Source organism: Petromyzon marinus, chromosome 31 (genome assembly GCF_048934315.1).
Source record: "Petromyzon marinus isolate PM22_M1 ecotype Great Lakes invasive population chromosome 31, UKy_Petmar_22M1.pri1.0, whole genome shotgun sequence".
NCBI classification, from domain to species: domain Eukaryota; kingdom Metazoa; phylum Chordata; class Hyperoartia; order Petromyzontiformes; family Petromyzontidae; genus Petromyzon; species Petromyzon marinus.
Window position 1 is genome coordinate 13819307 of NC_133697.1, and position 24739 is coordinate 13844045.

At 44.0% G+C, this 24739-nt stretch overlaps 1 protein-coding gene across 5 annotated transcripts in view; it reads right to left on the minus strand.

The window, feature by feature from the left end:
• Window positions 1-19696, minus strand: part of LOC116947879 (protein YIF1B-like) — a 33395-nt gene extending 13699 nt beyond the window's left edge. The window contains exons 1-8 of one of the 5 annotated variants that reach the window (XM_076071121.1): window positions 19534-19696; window positions 17014-17228; window positions 14612-14716; window positions 11533-11611; window positions 7374-7431; window positions 3278-3433; window positions 228-321; window positions 67-130 (exon numbers count right to left, since the gene is read on the minus strand). In XM_076071121.1, coding sequence (XP_075927236.1) covers window positions 67-130; window positions 228-321; window positions 3278-3433; window positions 7374-7431; window positions 11533-11611; window positions 14612-14716; window positions 17014-17228; window positions 19534-19570 — 808 coding nt within the window. In that variant the 5' untranslated portion in view covers window positions 19571-19696. Of the gene's footprint in view, window positions 1-66; window positions 131-227; window positions 322-3277; window positions 3434-7373; window positions 7432-11532; window positions 11612-14611; window positions 14717-17013; window positions 17232-19533 lie in introns of all 5 variants that reach the window. The other 4 variants (XM_076071123.1, XM_032964123.2, XM_032964122.2 and 1 more) reach the window with 4 other exon arrangements.
• Window positions 19697-24739: the final 5043 nt, after the last annotated feature.

Sequence of the window (24739 nt, forward strand, 5' to 3'; positions counted from 1 at the left end):
TCTGTTGAGGCTGAGTATTAACCTAAATACGTCAGCATTTTCAGTGGCCACATCTGCTGTACGTACGTTTGAAGCAATGCAGGCAGGCGCACTGTGTGACAGGCCACCTAGCAAGCAGCACCACGTACATCTATGGATATCAGCGACAGACGAATTACACACCCGAAGAGAGTGAACAACGATATGCTTTGTGCTTTGCATGCGGTCGCTACCGGATGCGTACTTACCATGAACAAAATAAATGCACAGGAATTCCATAAGAGGGCCACGTAGTAGCCACAACGTCCCAACAGCAGGCCAGCCAGCACGCTAAGCACAATCCTGGGACAAACATACACCCACCACGACACGCAATTAAACACAAGACACCCAAACGTATTAACAGCACTATCATCAGTATCATCACACACGTGTAACACTAGGACTGAAGACGTACAAAAAATGCAATGAAATGCATTATCAGCAGTGTTATGTCCATGATTGTCAGTAACCAACAGATATATTTAAGCGAGATACTGAACCAAGAGACAGCTCCCTTAATCCAACCTTCATCCTCACAATGAAAGGTGGACAATGTCCTGTACAAGAAGTTGTCAGGAAGCGGCGACTTCAAGGGGTTCTGATAGAGAAGGGCATCCCATCCAGCAGACGAGCAGCAACTTTGCCCGCAATGCGGCCGATGCTTCCGCTCAGGGGGCTGGGGCCTCTCATCCCCACGACAGTGCGGGAAACGTCACTCGCGGGGGTTCGCCGCGGCCATCATCGTTCGCGACGGACACCCGAAGAAGAAGTACAACCATTGAGGGTGTGGCCGGTGGCATCCCCTAGAGGGAGCCCATTGGACGCTTGTTGTGGAGGTTCACAGTAGAAATGTTAATAACCACGAGAACGCGGCATGCCGTCAGCTTCGCAGTGGACGTGTATAGATCCCCCTGGCCTCACTTGGAAGAGCAGATCGTTTGTGTGCCGGCGTCAGGGCCTAAATTTTCCAAATTCGAAGGTAACCCGAAAATTACTCAATTGGGTTAATACATAACGATCACCGCCCCCTACTGGCAAGACTAATGGCCCAGGTAAATCTCGCTAAATTAGACTATTCTGGTTTCTTGAATTCTTACCTGGCCAAACAAAATAAACTTGAAATGTTGAATAGGAGCCATGTGGTTTGAGTGCTTGATTCCCAAACAGACACTGTAACTGGATGGTTACGAATTTTTCTCGAGCAAAGTGATGTGCTCTTAGCCTGTGAAAAGCAATATTGTGCATGCAAATGTGTATCATAATATCATGTTAATAAGCTGGCCCCTGCCAGAGCAATGTAGAACCTACACCACCTGCTCAGGGCTGCCCCACGCTTGTTTGAGCATCTGTGAAAAAGAGCTTTACGGCTCATCGGATTCCTTCCAAAATAAATAAATATTCTCATTCCGAGCAGACAAGCACACTGTGTCTTTCATTTCACATTTCAATGAACACGGACAGCGTAATCTTAAAAGAGCGTTGAGAGGATTCGCATTCAACGCGAGCATTACTGGAGAGTGTAAGTGGCCGGGTGAACCAGGGGTCAGAGCATAGAGAGCCGGCACACCGCCGATTTCCTCGGCTGGAATGTCCCAGGGTCGGTGCGCGCCACAATGCCCTCCCTAGTTTTGCATAAGCACTTCTTGATATCTGCGTTTCATCCAAACATCAAACGGTCCTCAAGAGGCCACCCCCCTTTTCCAACTTGTCTTCCCCTGGCAAAAGCTCACCGTCAAGTTTGATGGAAAAGGTTATCTTCCTCTTTGTTTTATAGCAAGTGGAAGGAGGGCAGAATTGATTTAAGCAAGGATTTGGTCCACTCGGACAGGAATATTGATACTTTTGAAATGAACAAAAAGCCTAACATTTATCAATTTTTTTTTTATAAATAAAAAATACTTACAAATCAGGAGTGCACCGACTTCAGCCCAGTTTTGACATTTCTTACGTGAACAACCACATCTATAAATCTTGACTTAAAGCTTCCGTGACTGTAGTTTTGTAAACCCTCTGATAGAAACACAATCTTACACATGTACACAATACTCCAAGCTTCCCAGGATAAGCACAGTACCCAAAACTACACTATAATAACTTTGAGAGGAGAGTGTGGGTGGACCTTCAGCATGGATGGAAACCTGGAATGCACTTGGCACCTCAGATCTAAATCAGCTTCTCTGAAATGAACACAATTTACATTTTTGTGCACTTTTTTGTGATACAAAAAGACCCAAATGTGTACAAGGGCATTCCCCTGACAGTCCACGCAGCCCCCTCCTCCACAGCTCTATTCAGACAAGCATCCACGCTTCCTGGTCAGGCCCAGTGACACAACACTTACACATCCCGCACCTCCGATTAGCACGGTTGGCTACGTACAGTGCGAAAGAAGTTCAACATAGATCTCATACGTTTTCGGCCACTTGAATGCAACTTGCCGTAACTTTATGACTTGAGCACTAAAATCATCCTTTGTTGGCTATCACTAAACCACAATTGATGCTTTCTCCAAATTGTATGCACTGCTCATAAATTATGTACATTGGAATTGATTGGAAGGAGCATGGTTTTTCATCACGCTAGCATGTCTATCACGGCTACAGTGGTATACCCTGGGTCGATTGTTGAGCCTTACGGAACATATTTTTTCACCGCACAGGGTCCACCTCTACCCCTTGTTTGACTGCCACATAATGAACATCTCTACAGCAGGGTGCAGAGACCACTGCAGAGCCCCACTCACTCCACTCGAGGCATCAAGAAGGGATCTCAGAAAGTAGTTTTAATACATCACAATCCGCAGGCCCTTCTCTACAACGGGGTTAATATGCGCCTCTGTGAAAGTTCCACGTTGACACATCTCAAGACATGTATGCATGTTGAACGTCTTTCGCACCGTACGTAGCCAACCGCGCTAATCAGAGATGCAAGGGAAGTACAACAAACTAAACACAAAAAGCAGTTTTAAAGAAATTAGCTTTCCAATCTAGATTTACAGGGGCATAGCTCCAGTGGCTTCCAAATATATATCGGAAGAGCACTCAAGACGGCCGCAAAAGCTTATCTGAAAGCGCGCGGGTCTTTGTTAGATGGCCAGTTAAAAACCGCTGCCGCGAGGATGACCGGAGTTTCGTGTGGTGGTCTTGCTCCTTGGTTTACGCTCCTTGACGTGACACCGATAGCATGCGATCGCAATAACGTTAGGAAAGGGGACCGCAACGGAGGCGTGTTAACCCTGCCGAGAGGTGCGACTCACCCGACGTACTTGTAGCCCGCGTATGCCACGATCTCGGGGATGTCCATGGGCACGCGCAGAGCGGCCAGGTAGAGCCCCAGGGTGATGAGAAGCACCTCCACCAAGAGCCACGTCAAAGCCATGTTGGTGCGCGTCCAAAGTACGTCGGGGCAAAACCTGCACGCGTTTGCAGCGCGCGGCGGAGGAGGGTGGCGCGCGTGTGCAATGGTGCGTCGATTTAGGGGGTTCCAAATCGATTCTAAAACACTGGATAACTGCATCGAATCACAATTTTGGACATTGATTATGTAATGTTTGTGCAATATCGTTTTCATCATTTTAATTAAGGAAAATGGGGGAAAATTAACCAAGACAGAATATACAAATCATACACTCTAAATGAGTCAGACGTTACTAACAAGACAGTGTGTGTATACAGGGCAGGTACCAAAACACTTGGATTGCAGCATGAGGATGCTTTCTTCCAGATATTTTGACACGTAAAGTTGAGCTATCTACCTCTGCGACACTTGCCGGCAGTTATAGTGCACATACCACAGCTGAACAAGCCTTGCGGAAGTCCCACCGCACGGCGATGTGAAAATGCTTTGGTGTAAAAAAAAAAGTCAAAAGCAGGCAAGCCCCAGTGCACAGTGAGGGGGGGGGGATTTCTCGTGGCATTTATGGCACTGAGAGTGCAGCAGTTGCGCAGTGATCCATTGCAATGCACTGCGAACCCCGCGATTTGGGTTTGATACCTGGCCGCGGCTAACATCAGCGGCGAGCGATGATCTGAACCGGTTATAGCCCCCCCCCCCTCCCCTCCACTTTAGCCACCTACACGAACCCCCATGACCAACGCAGCATGGGGATGTCTTTATCCAGCAGTAGACTGACAAAGGGCTGTACATTTAATAACAATAATTGCCCTCTTGCTGTCAGCCCAGCACGAATGACACAAAGGGCATCCTGCAAAGCTCCAGGGGACAGCTGTCGTTTCTTCTTCTTCTTCTTCATTTTGGACTCCTGCTTTTATAGGTCATATTTAATAGGTGTAATAAATTCACGACAGCTTCTGGGCACAAACAGGAGTGGACATTGCCACCCTCATATGTCTAATTGTTTTAGCCTGGCACGTTCATTTAACTCTAGTTAACACTAGCTTTGCTGATATTTGTCAATGTTTCCCACATAGCAAAGAAGTTGCTTACATATTCTTGGTTCTTTCGGTAAAGTCACGTACGTAGAAGGGAAACAATAAAATAATAAAAATATAAAACAATAAAATTATCACGACGTTTCGACTGTTATTTTATTGTTTCCCTTTTTAAAATTATTTTATTGTTTCCCTTCTACGTGACTTTACCGAAAGAACCAAGAATTTGAACCCCTGCAGTAACGAAAGCTTTAAATCAAAATGTAAGTTGCTTTACTTAAAGTGACATTGACCTTGGTCATTGGATCCAGAGTGAAGCCTGGTTAGTAGTCGCATGACTGACTGCCCAAGAGTAACAGGTGTTATAGGCTGGGGCTGTGAGATTGCCAGAAAATGGAAAAAGAGAAAAAAAACTCCCAAACCTCTTTCCGCAGAGGTTTGAGTTCTGTCTCCCCGTCCGTCTTAGAGTTTTTATCAAGGCAAGCCGGCTTCCTCCCACAAACCAAACCACTCTTTGCTGGAATTGGCCAAACATTGCAATGCAAGGGTGTAATTATCATTAAAACCCAGCCAGACCGTGAGAGCAAATGCGAGAGTTGTTGGGTAGGAATGATAATTGTTGCAATAAAAAATAATAGAAAAAAACTGGAAGTGTGAAAATGTCAAAGCAGTTTTAATTAATAAAATACGGATATTCAAAAAGTAAGGATTTTAAAGTACCCTAGATTCACAGGCGGAGCACGCGGTGGAAAAGCATTTGTGGGCCTGTAATAACAATAATATTTCTATTTTTGGTTCTTTCGGTAAAGTCACGTAGAAGAAAGAACCAAGAATATGAATCCCTGCAGTCACAAAAGCTTTAAATAAAAAAAAAACATATTTCTAATTGCTGCTGAGGTACGAATGCGTGAAATTGAGCAATATGAATTGAAGTGCCAATCCAACTTTAGAAAAATGAGGCTACTGCCTCGCGTAAAACAGTTCTTTACATTACGGTCTTGACAAGGCAGGGTTGGCAGCTGCAGGGTGGTGGCGCAGTGGTAACACTTGTGCCTCGCAGCAATAAGTTGGCAGGGTTCGATTCCTGAATTATAGCATGAAACTCCCACGCGGCCTAACCCAGAAACAAACACGAATCGTTGGGTTTGGCAACGAAAACCAACGCCACTAGTTTTCTGCGCGGAGTTTGTATGTTTAACGCGAGTTTCCTCTGGGAATCTCTGGTTTCCTCCCACAGCTGAAAAAAAACACAACCGTGCAAATTGTAACAAGCAATAGCCTTAAAACCCAACGCTGAAAATTTACCTTCAAATTACTTAATTTGGATTAGACACAAACATTGCCAGTTACTGCGAACACTTGGCAGAACCCTTCTGAAAATGAGTCTTTAAACTCAGCGAGGCATTCCTGGGTGAACAAGTATCATAAATAATAATAACTCACGGAAACAAATTACAATAACAACACTCACAGAAAGAAAAAAAAAGAAAAACTAACTCCCTTTTAAAAATGTGTGAAAAAACAAAAACGATTGGCCAGTGTCCGATGCGTTTGGCAGGCGTAGCCAACAGGCTTTAGCATTCACCGAATTCCAAACCATCCGTCATTAGCCGTATAGGCCGCGGCTGACGACGTAGCTCTGTCGAATATCGCCGCGCACGCGTGGACTCAGCGGTGGACATCCGGGCAGATAGGTTAACGTGCGAGCAATCCTTATTCAACTTTGCAGACACGCTCAAGAGAATCTGTCACTAATTAGAGCGGCAAGGCCATTAATTCAAATTAGGGTCTCCCGCTTATTATTTTCAAATGTTTTTCAACCGATGGGGAAAAAAAAGTGACGCTGCTAAATAACAACAAATGCTAATTTTCTAAGTGGGCTCTGAACAAAGTCATCAATTACCACTGTATCGCAAAAGGACACAAAATGTTCACAGGGCTCTTAAGCTACGGGAAATTGTTTATTCAGCTTACTGCTACACTGTAATACCATTCATAATGCATAGCCCTTTATCAATTCTTGTAGATGAAGGGCCTTCCCATGCCGTGTTGGTTATGAAGCTTGAACATACTTCACCGTGCCGGTCAGTGCAGGTTAGTCACATGCCACTGACGTCAGCTGTGACCAGGAATCAAACTCAGGCTGCTGGGTTCATAGCACACTGCGTGACCCACTGCACCACGGCATGTACAGGCTGCTATATACAATGGAAGCTGGATATAGGCTCACCTTAAAAAGCAGTTCTGATATAAGCAACGCTTTCTTGCATTACACTGGTGGAAGGCAATAGGGGAAACTTCTGATACATGATAAGTACACGCCGGCACTTAGCATTCTCGCAATATAACAAAGGCTCTAGATATTACAGAGCTTTTAAAATAGCAGGGACGACCCACGCGGAGGGGCTGCCGGACTGAAGAATGCATGAAGCAAGGCGGCTGGCACACAAAGTAAAACGAATCGCAAGGAGAGACGACAAGTATTGCGGACACCTCCGGCAAGCTCTCGCATGTGCAAAGCAGGGCATACGCGATGCGGAGACGCGTATGTACGCGGCCAATTGAGCACGACGGGCTTATCACGTTGCCGGTGCCTGCCCAGGAATTCCGATTTTATTAAAAAAAATTGGGGGGGGGGGGGGGGTGGGGGCGGGGGAGGTGGCTGCAGATCGTTGGTTTTTTCTGCAAGAACAGCCGTTTTTTGTGGATAGATTATTCCGCTTGGGGCTGTAAGTAAAACACAAGCAATCTGTTTCCCCCTCGCCCCGCGCCATCCTTCCCCTCGCACCCCCTTTTGCACCTTCCTCATTAATAAAACACTTGGGGCGAGGTAGGGGGCAAGGAGGAGGGATGGCAGAGTGGGAAAACGCGAACACTGCACCCCCCCCCGCCCCCCCCAAACCCAATTCCCCCCCTGCTCTTTGACCGGAGCGACTGCTGACGGTGGCGTTGCGATCGTACCTGTCCTGCGTCCCGTAGACGAGGCCCGCTTCCAGGACGTAGGTCAGAAAGGCCATGGCTGTCAAGGAGGCATTATTAATAAAGAATCAGCTTGGCGGGTACACAACCAATGAGTTGTATATCAAAATACAGTTTTAGCGGTAACCGCTTCCCCCGCCTCCTCAACACGTTACAGCTCAACACTGCCGCTCGAGGTGTCGTCTTGGCTGAGAAACTACCGTGAAACACACACACACACACCAGGCTCGTACATTTTCTGAACAAAGGGGCACATTCATTGAACTTGATTAATCATATGCAGTATACACAAGGCATACGGCCATGTATATAACATTTTTGGAGACCAGTTGAGGCGTTTCAGTTGCAAGAAAGGTCAATATCAAAACACAGAAATTTCCGTCATCTGATGTACAGCTGTACTTTTTTAAGCTTTGCTTGGAAAAAAATCTGGAGCTAAACGAAATAACACGCCATCTGAAGATGACTCTAAAAAAAAACACACTTTGAGAACGAACGTTTTTTTTCCCCACTCATAAAGGCAATTTTATATTAAACCAACATTTTTCTTAAAGAATGCCTACTGCATTCACCATACTGCTTGCTTATTAGATGCGACGCAATTTCATCAGAATGCCCAGTGACAAGGCCATAGGCACCTGGGGAGAAAGTACTCCAACGTGAGGCATGTGCTTAGATTAAAATATCAATAAAAGATATAATAAAAACGACCCACTTCATTCCATTGCAGAATTCATAACAGTATAAATACATTCAATGCCTTTCCACGATTCATCAAAGCTCCCGTGGCATTCGAGTGCAAGTCACTCAAAATAACATTCACATTATCAACGTGTGTTAAATCCACCTTAAAATGTCACAAATGCATCATGTCAGGTCAAAACACAGGCCGACAAAAAGTAGTTGACCACACCGACTTTGACACACTTTTGTAGAATAAAAAGGCAAACAATATCTCGGTTGAGTCTTTAGTTTTTCAAAACGCACTTTTTTTTTTAAATGTCCAAAAAATGTAACTGACAAAATTTGTGCCGAACAGATGACCCTATATCAGACTAACGTTGGCCTATTGTACCATTTTGTAATTATACACATTTGGTGCAAAAACAGTGGACATATCCACAATATTCAACCACATCCATCACTGTCTTTATTATAATTTTCTTCACCTCCATCATTACCACATTTCACTATGCATATCGGATTGACTTTTGAACCTGTCCACATGACGTTTTCCTCTGATCCACACTCGCTGATAAGAGGAATGCAGATCCAGAGGTATTGTGAAAAAGATTTGGGGATCAGCCAATCCCCACAAATACTGTACAAGGAACCACCAATAAGAGTATATAGATAAGAAGAGTGTTACCATACAGTGCACGCATTTTACAATACTGCACAATGCTGCCATATAGCTCTCTGACGTGTTTTCGGGTTGTACCACGTGTTTTTCCGTTTCATGTCAAACATCTTGCTCCACGTACTAGGCGCTTCAGTTCATGATGAAGCTCCCAGCAAGTTGCGTGAAACGTCGGACATCATGGCTGTACTACACGCGGTACAATCTAAAAACACGTTAGAGCTATACAGCACAACCGCAAAAACCTACATCGTGGTGTAACTCCACAAAATGCAGTGAAAGGTGGTGGGGATCAGGTACATGGCTGTGTTTGATGTACAATGATCAAAATCTTAGAGCTGTGGAACTGCTTCTGATAAAGTGAAAGTAAAAAAAAGCGTCAGTCTATTATTTAACCACTTGAAATAACATTTCATCTGTAAGCTAATGTCCTACCTGATTGATGCTTTGTAAACAACTCAAATTCGTAATTTATCCCCTGCATGTCAGTTATTGCTTTGCTATAGTTTTGGCCAAAGGGGGAGTATTTTTTAACTCAAGGCAACTGAACAAGGCCTTCTATTATTCAAGCCTCCATACTACAAATCAATCAGTGACCTTTACTGAAACCAGGTGACAGCCCATTGAGACGAAACATTTTCTCTGCAACGAAGACTTGGGGGTGGGTATATAACCCAACAGCACGTCCGACTCTCCAATGTGCTTTCAGGTCATTACCGCGTGTCGTTCGGCACGACGTCCGACGTTTCGCTCCACGTGCCGCTGGGAGCTTCCATAGCAAAATTCAGTTGCCGAACAAGCACGTGGACTGAAACATTGGGCATCATGCCGAGAGCCAAGCGGCACAATCACAACATCCTACACGGAAGTTCAGTATGCTCACTGCTCAGCTGGTACGCCGTTGAAGGTGATATAAAATGACCCTGTGGTGTCATTAGCAAAGGGAGAGCAATACACATGGGAATCAATACCCAAATCCCAAATGTGATTGCAGAGGGCCCCAAAGCAAAAGCGTAAAAATATCTTGTCTCTATATAAAATATATTTACTGGAGTGACCACGGCAAAATAAAACAGTGAATTCTCATTTGGCTGTCACCTGGTTAAATAAAGAACAATGCACTGCACAGAATATATTACGGTATTTCATCTTCAAAATGCACAGCAGCGATGCAATATCTCACTCGTGGTGTGTGGTCATGATGACGGTATTAGGTCACATGCCGCTGCACTCGTGCATTACAGTGGCTGCATTAATATGACGTAAAGTACTGCGGTAAATAACGGGACATATCGGCAAAATAAATCACGGCTGAAGCAGTGCGTTTCATTTCATTAAACCCAGAAATATCATTATGCATGAGCACAAGTGTGTTTACATGTTCAGAATATCAAAACCAGCACTTAAAGCAAAGAATAGCGAGGTCAATTTGTGGCTCAGAGAACCAATACTTTTGTAGTGCGTAAGACCACTGAGCCAATACCACTGAGATTCTAAAATTCAAATTTAAAGTACTCATAAAAACAGGTTTTCGTGTGAAATATATTTGCGAGTGATTTCCCAGTCACCTATGTAGGCACCAAAACAATCCTCCATGAAAATTACTTTTGAATTTCATTTGGGTCATACCTTGAAATTATTTGCCATATAGTCATGGAGTGAACTACACATCTATTTGCAGAGCTGAGATCCTGAATTCCAATCCCAGGCTCAACCTGAATGCGGATGTTATCTGTTTACTAAATAGCTGAGTCTGCATTTCCATGACCACTTCATCTATCACTGCACTGAGTGCCGAGCCCTTACCACACTGCTCCAAAAAACAACCATTGGCCCAGACTGTAACACACGGTCTGGAATTCCACATGAACAATATGTATACGGGGCCTCAGCCCGTCCTCCTCTGTACCTCTCAACACTGTTTAGCCATACACCCACCCCTACCCCACACGCAGCATGGTGACGAAAGCCAGAAAGGGCACACCTTCGCTGGACAGAGAATCCAAGTGAGGGCAGGTGGTTCAGCGAATTCCATGACTCCCGTGTTGGCCTGGTTATGCCACGCCAGCACACTCTTAACACGTGTGGTCTCAGACACCCTGTTGGTTCTACTACAGTATGAAGCCAGGGGAATGACGGAACGCAGTGCCGTGCCAGCCCAGCCAGGCTTTGGAACGCTTTGGATACGAGGCACGAGAGTGCTAGAGATGGTACTCTTCAGCCCATTAAGATAATGAGTTCGTTCCTGAATGCAGCCCAATCCTGTGCAATGAAATAACTGGGGCAGGACAGTTTTATTGCAGTGAATTCAAATTTAAAGTTATTGTTTAGCCAGGTGAGCACTCCAATAGGCAAAGATTAGTCTCTTTCGCAAGCGTGGCCAGGGTAAATAACGGGCAATGGTAAATGGGCAGAGGCTATCAGATATTAGCGCATCATCGAGGCACATCACGTACTTTACATGGAGTCGTAATCTTAAGAATAGCCCCAATAGTGCGACTACTGTCGCTAGTCTCAAACAATGGAGCACCTCGTAACACCGCTGCCTGCCTCGATCATTCCTCAGCAGCATTTCAGATATTCACCAGCCTACTTACCAACGTTCACGCGAACATAGAAACATTGCCCATCAGAATCAGAATACTTATTTATACCGGAGGAATCCGATGAGCTATAAAAGCTCTTTTTCACAGATGTCCAGTGGATCAACCCCACCCCAACCAAACAAAAAAAGAAGAATAAGACGACAGGAGGTAGGACCAACATTCAATCACGACCTACTTGGGATGTAGAGATCGGGAGCATTCACGTCAAACTTCGGTGCCACTGGCTCGCCCTTCTGGAACCGAAGGTCCCAGTTCTGCAAAAACGAGAAGCCACTCGGCAGCTCAGCGACTCAACGCGGCATCTTCACCTACGAACTTCAGCTTTTTAAAATGGCATTGTCGCGTCCAGATGTTTCAAACTCCGCAGGCGTGTTGGTGTAGACGCAATGTACCTTGAGCTATTCTCTTACACTGCAGTAATATTAGGTAACATTAGGGACAACATCCAGGCCTACAGGTAATAAATTATAGGACATTAGTTGAAAAAAATTGTCCATAATGGGAAACATTTTGGAAGAAGTCCTCATTATTATCTTGACATCTCTAACGCGTGCAAAAGCGTACGAGTCTTGGCACTGCACGACAACGCTGCGAGTCAAAATACAGTAAAACAAATCCAGTGACAAAGACGCCCAAAACAATTCAGAATAATAACTGCAAATTAATATTGTGCACCATGAAACAAACAAGGAGGCAAAACATTTATCCTTTAATACTCCAGTCAAGCAAAACCTAGGTAACGTGCTCACGGTTAACTTTGTCAGAGGTACACCACACAACGGCTTCTATGTAAACAATCAGGGGTAGGTCTTACTACATGCACACGCGGGAACACGGGTACAAACACGACACAACACATTATGTACACAGTATACTGATGCAAAGATCTGGATGTACAATGATTGAGCAAGTGTTTGAATTTACATGAGCTAGCACAACCAAAAATCATAACGCGTAAATCTTCTCAAACAATATTAATCAACATACATGTGAAGCCACGTGTCTCCGTCCCCCTCATCCGTGAATAATATTACGGGTCAGAGCATCTGCGATTCCTTCTCGTAATTCACCAATCCCTAAGGGTTCGCAGATAAACTTGACAGCGGATGGAACAGACTTCTCATTTGGTGTTATGATGACGTGGCTGTAAAAGAATGGTCTGCATTGAGGAGTGACCTCCGATTAGCACGGTTGGCGATGAACGATGCAATAGAAGTTCAACATACATGTGAAGCCACGTGTCTCTGTTGTAATTACTGTATACCAATTACTTGACTACACAGCTGCCAACTTATTAATGTTGAAGGACGAGCATACTTTCACCTCAAATAGCACAGAATTATTTGATTTTTTACAGAAAATGTGCTATAATATCCATATTTTTCTATTTCCCGACAAAACTGAATTGAAATAAATGATCATTATGGTTGGTAAGAAAAATGTAATGAAAAGTCATTAACTCTAAACACTAACACAGCTAATAGCTCATTACCTGACTGGAGCATCAGACAGAACCACAGAAATCTAAGACTCATCGGTGCCTGAGGCTCTGAGCTGCATTAACTAAATAATAAACGTATGATTATTTGAATGGCATATTGTTACTAATTAGAAAAGCAACATTATAAGTCTCTGATCAAGGCCAACACATTGAATTGACAGAACACATGTTGCTACCTTTGGCACCAAACCCCCACGTCACCAAGGAAAACCCAAGCACTGTGATTTACAACCACACCAAGGGGCTCGATCAACTCATGTAGCCAGAATTCTCTGCGAGTCTGTGCCTTGTCAAATTCACAGCCACTTCCGCCCCCCTCCCCTCCCCTCCACTTTGAATTCATCCAAAAATACAACGAACGTTCTGGGAAAAAAGGGGACAGTTGGCGGCCGCGTATTAACGTGGCATATTTATCCTGTGACCTTTACTGTAAGGTTATCGGTGCAATTGTCTCGTCGGAGAGACGTTCATTATCATTACGTTTTGTTTTTCAAGCAATCGACAGAGAATTGACATTTTGCTTACCTCGTCGATTTAGTCTAGATTTAGACCCTTGCAATCTTAAGACGAGCCTTTAATTTCCTTCACAGGGTGCTGGAGAGTTCACACCAGATTTGGCAGACACGCTTTAACTCAAGGCCCGCTTTGCATACCTGGAATAAATTGGCAACCAATCTCCAGATAAAGACCGTTCTCTCTCTCTCAATCACGACAAATGGGACACTCTACTTGGAAACTTCGTGAGCATGTTTCTCATCACAGTTTTATCTTAATAAGCAACAGAAATCCACAGCCTATTTTTTTTACAGGATTATATTAGTAAATTGCTAACAGAATATGACATGTGCCTTTGTTTACTGTGGTTTGTTTTGGCATGAAACTGGAGCACATGGAGAACACCACAAGGAATAACATTCAAAGGTCCACGCAAATGGGTCCGCGAACCCACTTACTGTCCTGTCATATCCTAACCATTATCAGAGCCCATCAGGTTTGGAACATTTCACAAAATCTATGAGATCCACCATTCCCTGCAATTGATTCCAGGCTTGTGCCGTGTACAGCCAAACACAATTTTACACCAATTCTCTTATCCACAAGCCCTCCCCCAATGTCATCAACGGTAATAACAGTGATCATTGGCTACCTACTTTAATAGAAGAGGCGCTCATTAAACAGTGATCAGCTTGTTTATACTTCCTGATATCACCTGCAAGGTTAATGACCTATTGATAAAATCTCTTTTCATATTTTACAATTCTTTGGCGATAGAAATTACAAATTACAGAGAAAACCCAATTTAAGTTTAATAAACAATGGGTCAATTTGACAAGGTAAATATGTCCACATCACACATTTGTAATGTCTCCAGGATTATTACCATATTCTCCAGATTATAAAATTCACCTTTCCCCCCCCAGTATTTTAAACCAAAAGTTGCGGGTACGTCTCATAACTCGCAGAAAACACGTTTACCAAAGGCACGTTTTAATATTCTTGTTCAGAATCATCTTCCAGAGGGTGGTAGAACACAACACCATTTTGATAGGATTCACCACCAACCATTCAGAATAATCTTCCAGAAGACATCTCTCCCCATTTTAAGTCAGCGTGTTCATAATTACCTTCTGGCAAATGGCTCTTCACAGTTCTGTACCGTCCCAATTAGAAAAAAAAAAATCACTTTGTTTCAACATCGGCATTTTAGAATGCGCAGAGTACGGTGAATTGAACAACTGACACCACAATGTACCTTGTGTGTGTAGGGACACAGAAGAACCTTTAACTTATTTTGAACGTACACCGTGTCCACTGCAAAGTAGCATTTTAGTTTGTCGATGGGAAAATATTTGCTGATCTGCAAAAAACAAACAAAAGAGAGACACATTTTACAAGGAAGAAGCATACCGAGTTAATGATTGGTTAGTAAGCAAAGAATAATACATTTTACTACTTGGTTTAAAGGGGGTAGTGGAGGTATAACAAAAACGCTGATCACCCCACCCTTGACCGAGTGGCTCTTGTTTTCAGATCAAGGGATGGATAGCGTTATACCTCCACCACACTGCTCAAGCGTGTCTGGGGTCAAAAGCCAGCAACCCTTCAACCCTGCTACTTTCAACTGCTACAAGACTGAGTCTGTGAGCTGCAGTGAACCCAATGATTATGCCGATTATGGATATTGTTCACAATTGCACCCAATTAATAGATTCAACTGTATGTCAATTATTGCAGATTATTTGACAAATATATAGGTAAAAGGGCATCAGGACAAATCGTTTCTAAATAAATTATTTAACGTGTTAAGTCTCCATACTAACCAGAGATGTAAGCACGCACTGTGGCTCTTGAGAACATATAACTCAATTACTGCTATGTCTTAAACCACGATTTAGAAATAATACAAAACACGAATATAATTCAAATGTTGAACAAGTAAAAGTTTCTTAATTTTCTGCAATTCCATGGTTGCAACGGCAGCGTGCGACTGCCATCTGATTGCACGAAGAATAAAGCGTCACGTTGCGATGAGGAAGTGAAGGCACCGTCGTCGTCACACGCAAGCACACAGGCAAAAATGCATGGGCAGTCATGTGCAATATCACAGTTAATATAATAACATTAAACAAATAATAATGTATAGCCCTTCGTCAATCCACTGCCGCCTTCAACCTTTAATGACCCAAGGTTAAATCACCATATTGTAAAATGATGCGATAGGCATTTTCTTTTTTTTCAGTGAGGAATTTTAGATAAGAGTGGAATGAAGGCAGCGCTGTTTTAGACGAAGAATGTGATCGGTCGAGTTTAAAGTGGAGGGCAGGTGACTGCGTTTGGGTGCAAGCCCTTTAGTGCGCACTGCGCACCGCTGCACCTTTCAGATGTTCGCTGTTGTCTTGACGTGACCTTGCAATTACTCAAGTGTACTTGCAAAGAAAAGCTTGTGGGATGTCGTTATGTGAAAAAAATTCTGAAAGGCCTGAGACAACCATTGCAGATTTATTTGCAACTACAACAACACGACAAATAATATTCATGTCAAAAAATTTATGAAGGGCTACGTTCCAATCTTTAATGCTGGTTATATTCACCAGGATTGAAAACCACTGCTTTTCTACACTTGTGGAATGGTTCGTAGTGGAGCCAACGATGGTGAAAGGTTTGCGCCTTAACTGTGGAATCGTTCCGCCAATCGTGCGGAACCACCTCAGTCAAACTCTGGGGGCATGGCTTATGCAGTGGAATGCTTGAGTGGGTATGGGAGCACATTTCATCGTAATCCACGTGCAGACCTGCCGCCTCCGTTTGCCTAAGCGTTCGAAGAGTTGGCTCAGTTTGTGGGCGAGGAGAGTGTGGGGAAATCAGTTCACACCGCCCAGATTGTCCATGGCACGGCCGTAGCCGACAATTGGCTGCGAGGTTTCGTTTTGTGGAATGAACCTCCAACCAAATCCTCACAATCGCTTTTAAGGACCTTCCACCTTGTACCAGAATATTTCAAAAAGCGTGAAACTAAATTAAATATCAATTGTGCCTAATGCATCTTCATAGTCCCCCACTGGGTAATCATTTAAAAACATGGAAAACAATGAAATTAGTTTTAAATCAATCGTCCAAAAGCTACGAATTATAACCAATTCTATATTTCTTGGTTCTTTCGGTAAAATCACACCGGATGATGATTGCTTGTGTTGCAGTCGAAACGTCGTGAGAATTTTATTGTTTAATATTTTTATTATTTTATTGTTTCCCTTCTACGTGACTTTACGAAAGAACCAAGAATATGAATCCCTGCAGTCACGAAAGCTTTAAATCAAAATTTTATTCTAGATTTGTAAATAACTTTCTGGGCTATGTGTTAGGAAGCAGATGGCAGTGTAGCAAAAACCATTTAAGCTCCCTTCCTTCACAAACCCGCACCGACCAGCATGCTGGAGAATGGTCGAATAACTCCCGTGACCCACACGGTGTGAGGAGCAATCGATTGACAAAGGGCTGTACACATCCAGCAATCGATGAGCAAAGGCCTGTACTTGTACACAAGTACACACGCAACTTTCCATTCCGCTAACTGCTCGTTGATTGCGTACTGTTAATATTTTAAAACATTTCCGCAGTCCGCACGGCTCCTTCCGACGCGCATTGCCAACTCACGCCTCTGTCCATGGCCTCCCTGGAGCGGACGGCCAGGTTGGAGCCGTACTTGAGGGCCATGTCAGCCAGGGGGTCACTCCACAGTTCCTGATCCTCCTCGCGCCCTGCCGCGTCATCCTGCCTGCGCTTCCGAAGCTGCTCATGATCCGCTGGCACATGTGGCACCGTGGTTCCCCTGTCAGCGTCCGAGTTCGCGTCTTCGTGCTCGTCGGCTGCTACTGACCACCCGGAGAAGGGAGGGGAGCATCGCACATGGCACTTGATTTCACACTTCTGTAATATTCAGTGCCTTAGGGAAAGTGTTCCAAAAATCCTCTTACTGCTCCGGGAAAACGTGAATATGGAGTTTGGTGAACAGACGAAATGTAATTTCATTTGGGTATTTTATAACCAAAAAATTTACGAAAACACGAATTCAGACCTTATTGCCCACCCCGTGCCCTTATGAATCTCAACGTTCATCCTACAAAGTCCCATCACAAAGCAGAAACACAAAGACGTGTTTTTGCCGGTATTTAAACGGCTGTACACCGTATGGACCTGAAGACTCAATTTCCCTGTACAATAATATGGAGTAAACCATATGGGTTGACAGCTGTGCTATACCTATGTATCTCTATGGGTCTCTGTGGGTATCTATTTATCTCTATGGGTCTCTATCTTTCTCTATGGGTCTCTATCTATTTATATGGGTCTCCATGTATCTCTATGGGTCTCCATGTATCTCTATGGGTCTCCATGTATCTCTATGGGTCTCCATGTATCTCTATGGGTCTCCATGTATCTCTATGGGTCTCTGTCTATAATCAAACCTGTCAACCCCTTATCAGTGCCCGACCTTATTAAAGACCAATTCCGACCTCATTGATCACCCAGTGCCGTTATAAATCTCAACGTTCATCCTACAAAGTCCCATCACAAGGGAGAAACACAAACAAATAGACAAAAACATGTTGTGCCCTTAATGAAACGGCTGTATGTGTCCCTGTACAAGAATACGGGGTATATATAAATATACCGTACGGGTTTGACAGGCATGCTATTAACAATAAAACATTCGCCACGTTGTGGAGAATGTCACATAATGTCCACGTGCACGTCCCGACCGCACGCGGACAACGCGTGCACGTGTACAGTAGGCCAACGTGCAGTGCGTACAGTATGCGGCGTGCATACTGTACGTACAGTAAGCTCCCCGTGCGTACAGTACGCACAATAAGTACAGTAGCACGTTGTCTGCGTGGACTCGAGCTGCACCTAGCCTGGCACAAAGCGCCGTGGTCGGCCGCCGCTGTGGTTCTCGCACTTGCCGGAGGCCCCGAGTTCGATTCCCACTCAATAACCCGAGAGCAGTGACGGATATCAAATACAGTAGCGGTGGGCTTCCCCTAGGTCGACTCGGCCTCAAATGTCAACGTTGGAGATGCAAAGGCGGCCGGGTGTGGCGCTGGTTCAGAGCAAAGCCGCGACCACCCCGTTTCGTGTGCCGTGCCGGCAATTAAGAGGGGTGAAGCTCGCTCACAGCACTCGAATCTACAGTCCCTCTACAATTAGACAGCATACACACAACAACAGTCTACACAACAACAGTATACACACAACAACAGTCTACACAATAAGTCTACACAGCAACAGTCTACACACAACAAGTCTACACACAACAAGTCTACACACAACAAGTCTACACACAACAAGTCTACACACACAATAGTCTACACAACATTCTACACACAACAGTCTACACAGCAACAAGTCTACACACAACAAGTCTACACACAACAACAGTCTACACAACAACAACAGTCTACACAACATTCTACACACAACAGTCTACACAGCAACTGTCTACACAGCAACAAGTCTACACACAACAAGTCTACACAACAACAGTCTACACACACAACAGTCTACACAACAACAACAATCTACACAACAACAGTCTACACACAACAGTCTACACACAACAGTCTACACACAAGTCTACACAACAGTCTACACACACAACAGTCCACACACCAACAGTCCACACACAACAGTCCACACACAACAGTCTACACACAACTACAGTCTACACAACAACCACAGTCTACACAACAACCACAGTCTACACAACAACCACAGTCTACACACACAACAGTCTACACACACAACAGTCTACACAACAATCTACACACAACAACAGTCTACACACAACAACAGTCTACACACAACAGTCTACACAACAACAACCGTCTATACAACAACAGTCTACACAACAACAACAGTCTACACACAACAGTCTACACACAACAGTCTACACACAACAGTCTACATACAACAAGTCTACACAACAAGTCTACACAACAACAACAGTCTACACACAACAGTCTACACACAACAGTCTACACAACAAGTCTACACAACAACAACAGTCTACACAACAACAGTCTACACAACAACAGTAACAACAGTCTACACAACAACAGTCTACAACAAGAGGGGTGTACAGTATATGAATGCTTGTGCGTCTGCGTTACTCACGACGGTCGTGCGTTAGAGGCTGAGATCGATTGTCCATCGCGATTAGGGCGAGTGTGGTGATGATGATGATGAGGTGGGTTGACGAGTGGTGATAACGAGTGTGATGATGATAACGAGTGTGATGATGATGATGATAACGAGTGGTGATAACGAGTGTGATGATGATGATGACTGTGATGATGATGACGAGTGGTGATAACGAGTGTGATGATGATGACGAGTGTGATGATGATGACGACGAGTGTGATGATGATGAGTGTGATGATGATGACGAGTGTGGTGATAACGAGTGTGGTGGTGCTAACGAGTGTGATTATGATGATGATAACGAGTGTGATGATGATGACGAGTGGTGATAACGAGTGTGATGATGGTGATGACGAGTGGTGATAACGAGTGTGATGATGATGATGACGAGTGTGGTGGTGATGATGATAAAGAGAGGTGGGAGCGTGTGAGGAGGTTCAGTGCATTGGGAATCGAAAACGACGATTCGAAAAAATGTGAGATCCTAGAGGGAGTCGAATCTATTTAAGCGTGATCGATGCTGAAATCGATGATTGGCTAATTCGATTCTAGCGTCGATGCTTGATGTCGAGAATCAATTATTTTTGTAGTCCCGTTAGTACTGCCTCGTCTGCAGTCTCGTATCATTGTATATACTGTTCTGTTTAATTTGTACTGTCTGTTCTGTATGTATCATACACTGTCTCATTTGTACTGTCTCGTCTGTACTGTATTATCTGTACTGCCTCGTCTGTACTGTATGTCTCGTCTGTACTGTATAATCTGTGCTGTCTGTCTCGTCTGTACTGTTTTATCTGTACTGTCTGTCTCGTCTGTACTGTATTACCTGTACTGTCTCGTCTGTACTGTATTATCTGTACTGTCTGTCGCGTCTGTACTGTCTATCTCGTCTGTACTGTATTATCTGTACTGTCTCGTCTGTACTGTATTATCTGTGCTGTCTGTTCTGTATCATACACTGTCTTATTTGTACTGTCTCGTCTGTACTGTATTATCTGTACTGTCTCGTCTGTACTGTATTACCTGTACTGTCGCGTCTGTACTGTCTATCTCGTCTGTACTGTATTATCTGTACTGTACTGTCTCGTCTGTACTGTATTATCTGTGCTGTCTGTTCTGTATCATACACTGTCTTATTTGTACTGTCTCGTCTGTACTGTATTATCTGTACTGTCTCGTCTGTACTGTATTACCTGTACTGTCCCGTCTGTCTCGTCTGTACTGTATTATCTGTACTGTCTGTCTCGTCTGTACTGTATTATCTGTACTGTCTGTCTCGTCTGTACTGTATTATCTGTACTGTCTGTCTCGTCTGTACTGTATTATCTGTACTGTCTATCTCGTCTGTACTGTATTATTTGTGCTGTCTGTTCTGTATGTATCATACTCTGTCTCATTTGTACTGTGTTATCTGTACTGTCTGTCGCGTCTGTACTGTTATCTGTACTGTCTGTCGCGTCTGTACTGTATTATCTGTACTGTCTGTCTCGTCTGTACTGTATTATCTGTACTGTCTATTCTGTATGTATCATACACTGTCTCATTTGTACTGTCTCGTCTGTACTGTATTATCTGTACTGTCTCGTCTGTACTGTATTATCTGTACTGTCTCGTTTGTACTGTATTATCTGTACTGTCTGTCTCGTTTGTACTGTATTATCTGTACTGTCTTCTGTACTGTCTATCTCGTCTGTACTGTATTATCTGTGCTGTCTGTTCTGTATGTATCATACACTGCCTCGTCTGTACTGTATTATCTGTACTGTCTCATTTGTAGTCTCGTCTGTACTGTATTATTTGTACTGTGCTGTATTACCTGTACTGTCTCGTCTGTACTATACTGTCTGTCTCGTCTACTGTATTATCTGTACTGTCTGTTCTGCATGTATCATATACTGTCTCATTTGTACTGTGTCGTCTGTACTGTATTATCTGTACTGTATTATCTGTAGTCTTCTCGTATGTACTGTATTATCTGTACTGTATGTCTCGTCTGTGCTGTATTATCTATACTGTACGTCTCGTCTGTACTGTATTATCTGTACTGTCTGTCTCGTCTGTACTATATTATATGTACTGTATATCTTGTCTGTACTGTCTGTCTCGTCTGTACTGTATTATCTGTACTGTCTGTCTCGTCTGTACTGTATTTGTACTGTCTGTCTTATCTGTATTGTATTATATGTACTGTATGTCTCGTCTGTACTGTATAAGCTGTACTGTCTTCTCGTCTGTACTGTATTATCTGTACTGTATGTCTCGTATGTACTGTATTATCTATACTGTGTTATGTGTACTGTCCGTCTCGTATATACTGTATTATATGTACTGTATATCTCGTCTGTACTATATTATCTATACTGTATGTCTCGTCTACTGTCTGTCTTGTCCATACTGTATTATCTGTACTGTCTGTCTCGTCTGTACTGTATTATCTGTACTGTGTCTCGTCTGTACTGTCTGTCTCGTCTACTGTACTGTCTCGTCTGTACTGTATTATCTGTAGTCTGTCCTGTTTTGTCTCTGTACTGTCTCGTCTATACTGTGTGATCTGTACTGTTCTGTATTACCTGTACTGTATTATCTGTACTGTTCTGCCTGCACTGTATTATCTGTACTGTCTGTCCTGCCTGCACTGTAGTATCTGTACTGTCTGTACTGTCTTATCTGTACTGTTTTTTCTCGTCTGTACTGTTTTATCTGTACTGTCTGTCTCTGTACTGTATCATCTGTACAGTGTCTCATCAGTTACGTCTCATGTACTGTTTAATAAGCACTGCTTCATATGTACTCTTTCGTCTGTACCTGACTGTGCCCCCCTTCGTGCTGTGTGCACTGTTCCATCTCATGTCTTTCCTGTCCCACTTTCATCTTCACACATCGTCTCATTGGTGCCGTAGTACTGGCAGGAACCTCCTGGTTACACCACCAGCCCACAGGGGATTATTGTGTCCGTCCGTCCGTCGTGCATCCAAAAATGGGAGGGGTGGGGATGGGTGGAGAGGGGAGGGTGGGGAGGGGAGGGTGGGGAGGGAGGGGCTGGGTGGGGAGGGAGGGGCTGGGTGGGGAGGGGAGGATGGGGAGGGGCTGGGTGGTTAGGGTGGGGCTGGGTGGGGAGGGGTGGGGCTGAGTGGGGGGTGGGAGGGGAGGGGCTGGGTGGGGAGGGGGGGGCTGGGTGGGGAGGGTGGGGCTGGATGGGGAGGGGCTGGTCACCCCGTGGTGCCCTTATAAAACTCAACGTTTAACCTACTCACGCCGGCTTGTGCCCGCCCTCACAGTCGGGCATATTTGTGGAATACACCACACCGCCGTTGACCCTGGCCATTGACCTACCAGCTCCCTCCTCTCTGTCCTGCAGCGTTTGCCCCATCTGTATAATTTGTACTGCCTGAATGTGCACTCGTTATAACAATTATGCCTTAGAGAAACAAAACGTGTACGATTAGAGATTTTTTTTAAAAACATGAACATGCACGATTCGGTGTACATAACAGCACGTGACTGTCAGATTAAGAATTGTCGAATCGCTGAATCACCGCGTGTCGAGAATTCAGTGATGATTTGGGTCTGTGTAGCAATTGGGCATTGACCGGACATTCATAAAGGGGCCCCTACAGCCGTGCCTAATAAGAACTAATGGATTACATTAATCTTATGTTATCAATCTAGATGAAACAAAACGGCCCTTACTCATTTCACGGGGCCCTCCTGATTCGTGTCTTAATAACAAAAAACATTTTCTCCTGAGTTCAGCAATAAAAGCCACGTCTCTATTTCTCCAAAACATTGTGTCCAAAGCCTAGGTGGGGATAAGAATAAAAAAGCCATACGGAAGCCAGACACTGCTTTGCAATTAACCTTTGTTGGCTATTTGAGACTGCGCGGAAGGCGTCATACAAACAAATGTAAATTATTATTCCTTTGGCTCATTGAGCCACAGCACACTAATCATAACGTAACATCCCTGTTTTCTCCTTCAACTATTTAAAAGCAAATAGACTGTCAGAGCAGACTCTGGAGGGCAGAGATACTGTCCCATGGACCACAGTCATTCGCCGGCATCATTTGGTGACCCCTGGCTCATTTATTTGACGTGCACGGAGCATTAACACCCGAATTAAGTCACCCGGTATCTATAAGCATGAACCCTTGAAGAATTAAGTTGCAACACTGTACGGTTAGGTCACAGATGTCAAAGTGCTTCGATTGCATCTGCGAGGTTTGCACCACTGCCATCACATACAAACACACGTCACTCAAACATGATTACTATTTGTCATCAGCAGCCATGATCAATCCACTGCTGAATGATGGCCTTTCCAAGCTGCTGCTATCTCTTGTGGTTCTACAATTCAACGATTCCCATCACTTTTCTTGACAATGACATTTTAAAATAACCTGGCTATCTTCTCAAATCCACGTTCTCCACTTTCTATCAACGTAACTTCAAGCATGAGCAACTTCTTTGCGCTTATTTCCATGTCTGTTCCATTTTACTCATTGATGTCGAAGTTTCTGATTGCATGTCGTGGCAGGCCAAATGCACTTAATAGGCGTGTTTTTCCTTTGGCACATTGCGATCAAGTTTTAGCTCTGCGAGAACACTCCAAGTGACCTTGTTATGTCAATGAACGCGTACATTTGGGAACACCTTTTGATCAACTGCAATCTACTGATAGTTCTTAGTCACAGTACATATAAATCAATCGGTCCATCTGTTCATCCACATCTCGGCGCGCTGTGAATTGCTAAAACGAGGTAATGTTGATCTCGACCCGGAGACAATAACGATGACATCTGCTAAACTGTGGATTTTATCGGATTATTGTCACATTACTGCGAAGGGGCCCGCAGGGTCGGTTGGGGCCATGGAAAGGCGCAGATGTAGTCTTGGGTAGAATTCAACTAAAAAGCCAATCACAATACGGCGGGAGTCGAAAGTTAATACATTAAAACAAAATGTAAGCACATTCAAATATATTTCATCACTTCTATGAAAAAGGGTGAATAAGGTCAAGGGAGGCTTATCTCAGTCAATGGCGATGCATTAAGTTGCATGCTTTTATGTCTCTATATTGATTCTGAAACCGTCCTGCCTATGGTTATTTGTAAATGTTATTGGGGTTTTTTTTGTATTTGTTCTAACACAAAGACGACAAGGTGGAGCGGTGGTGCGGTG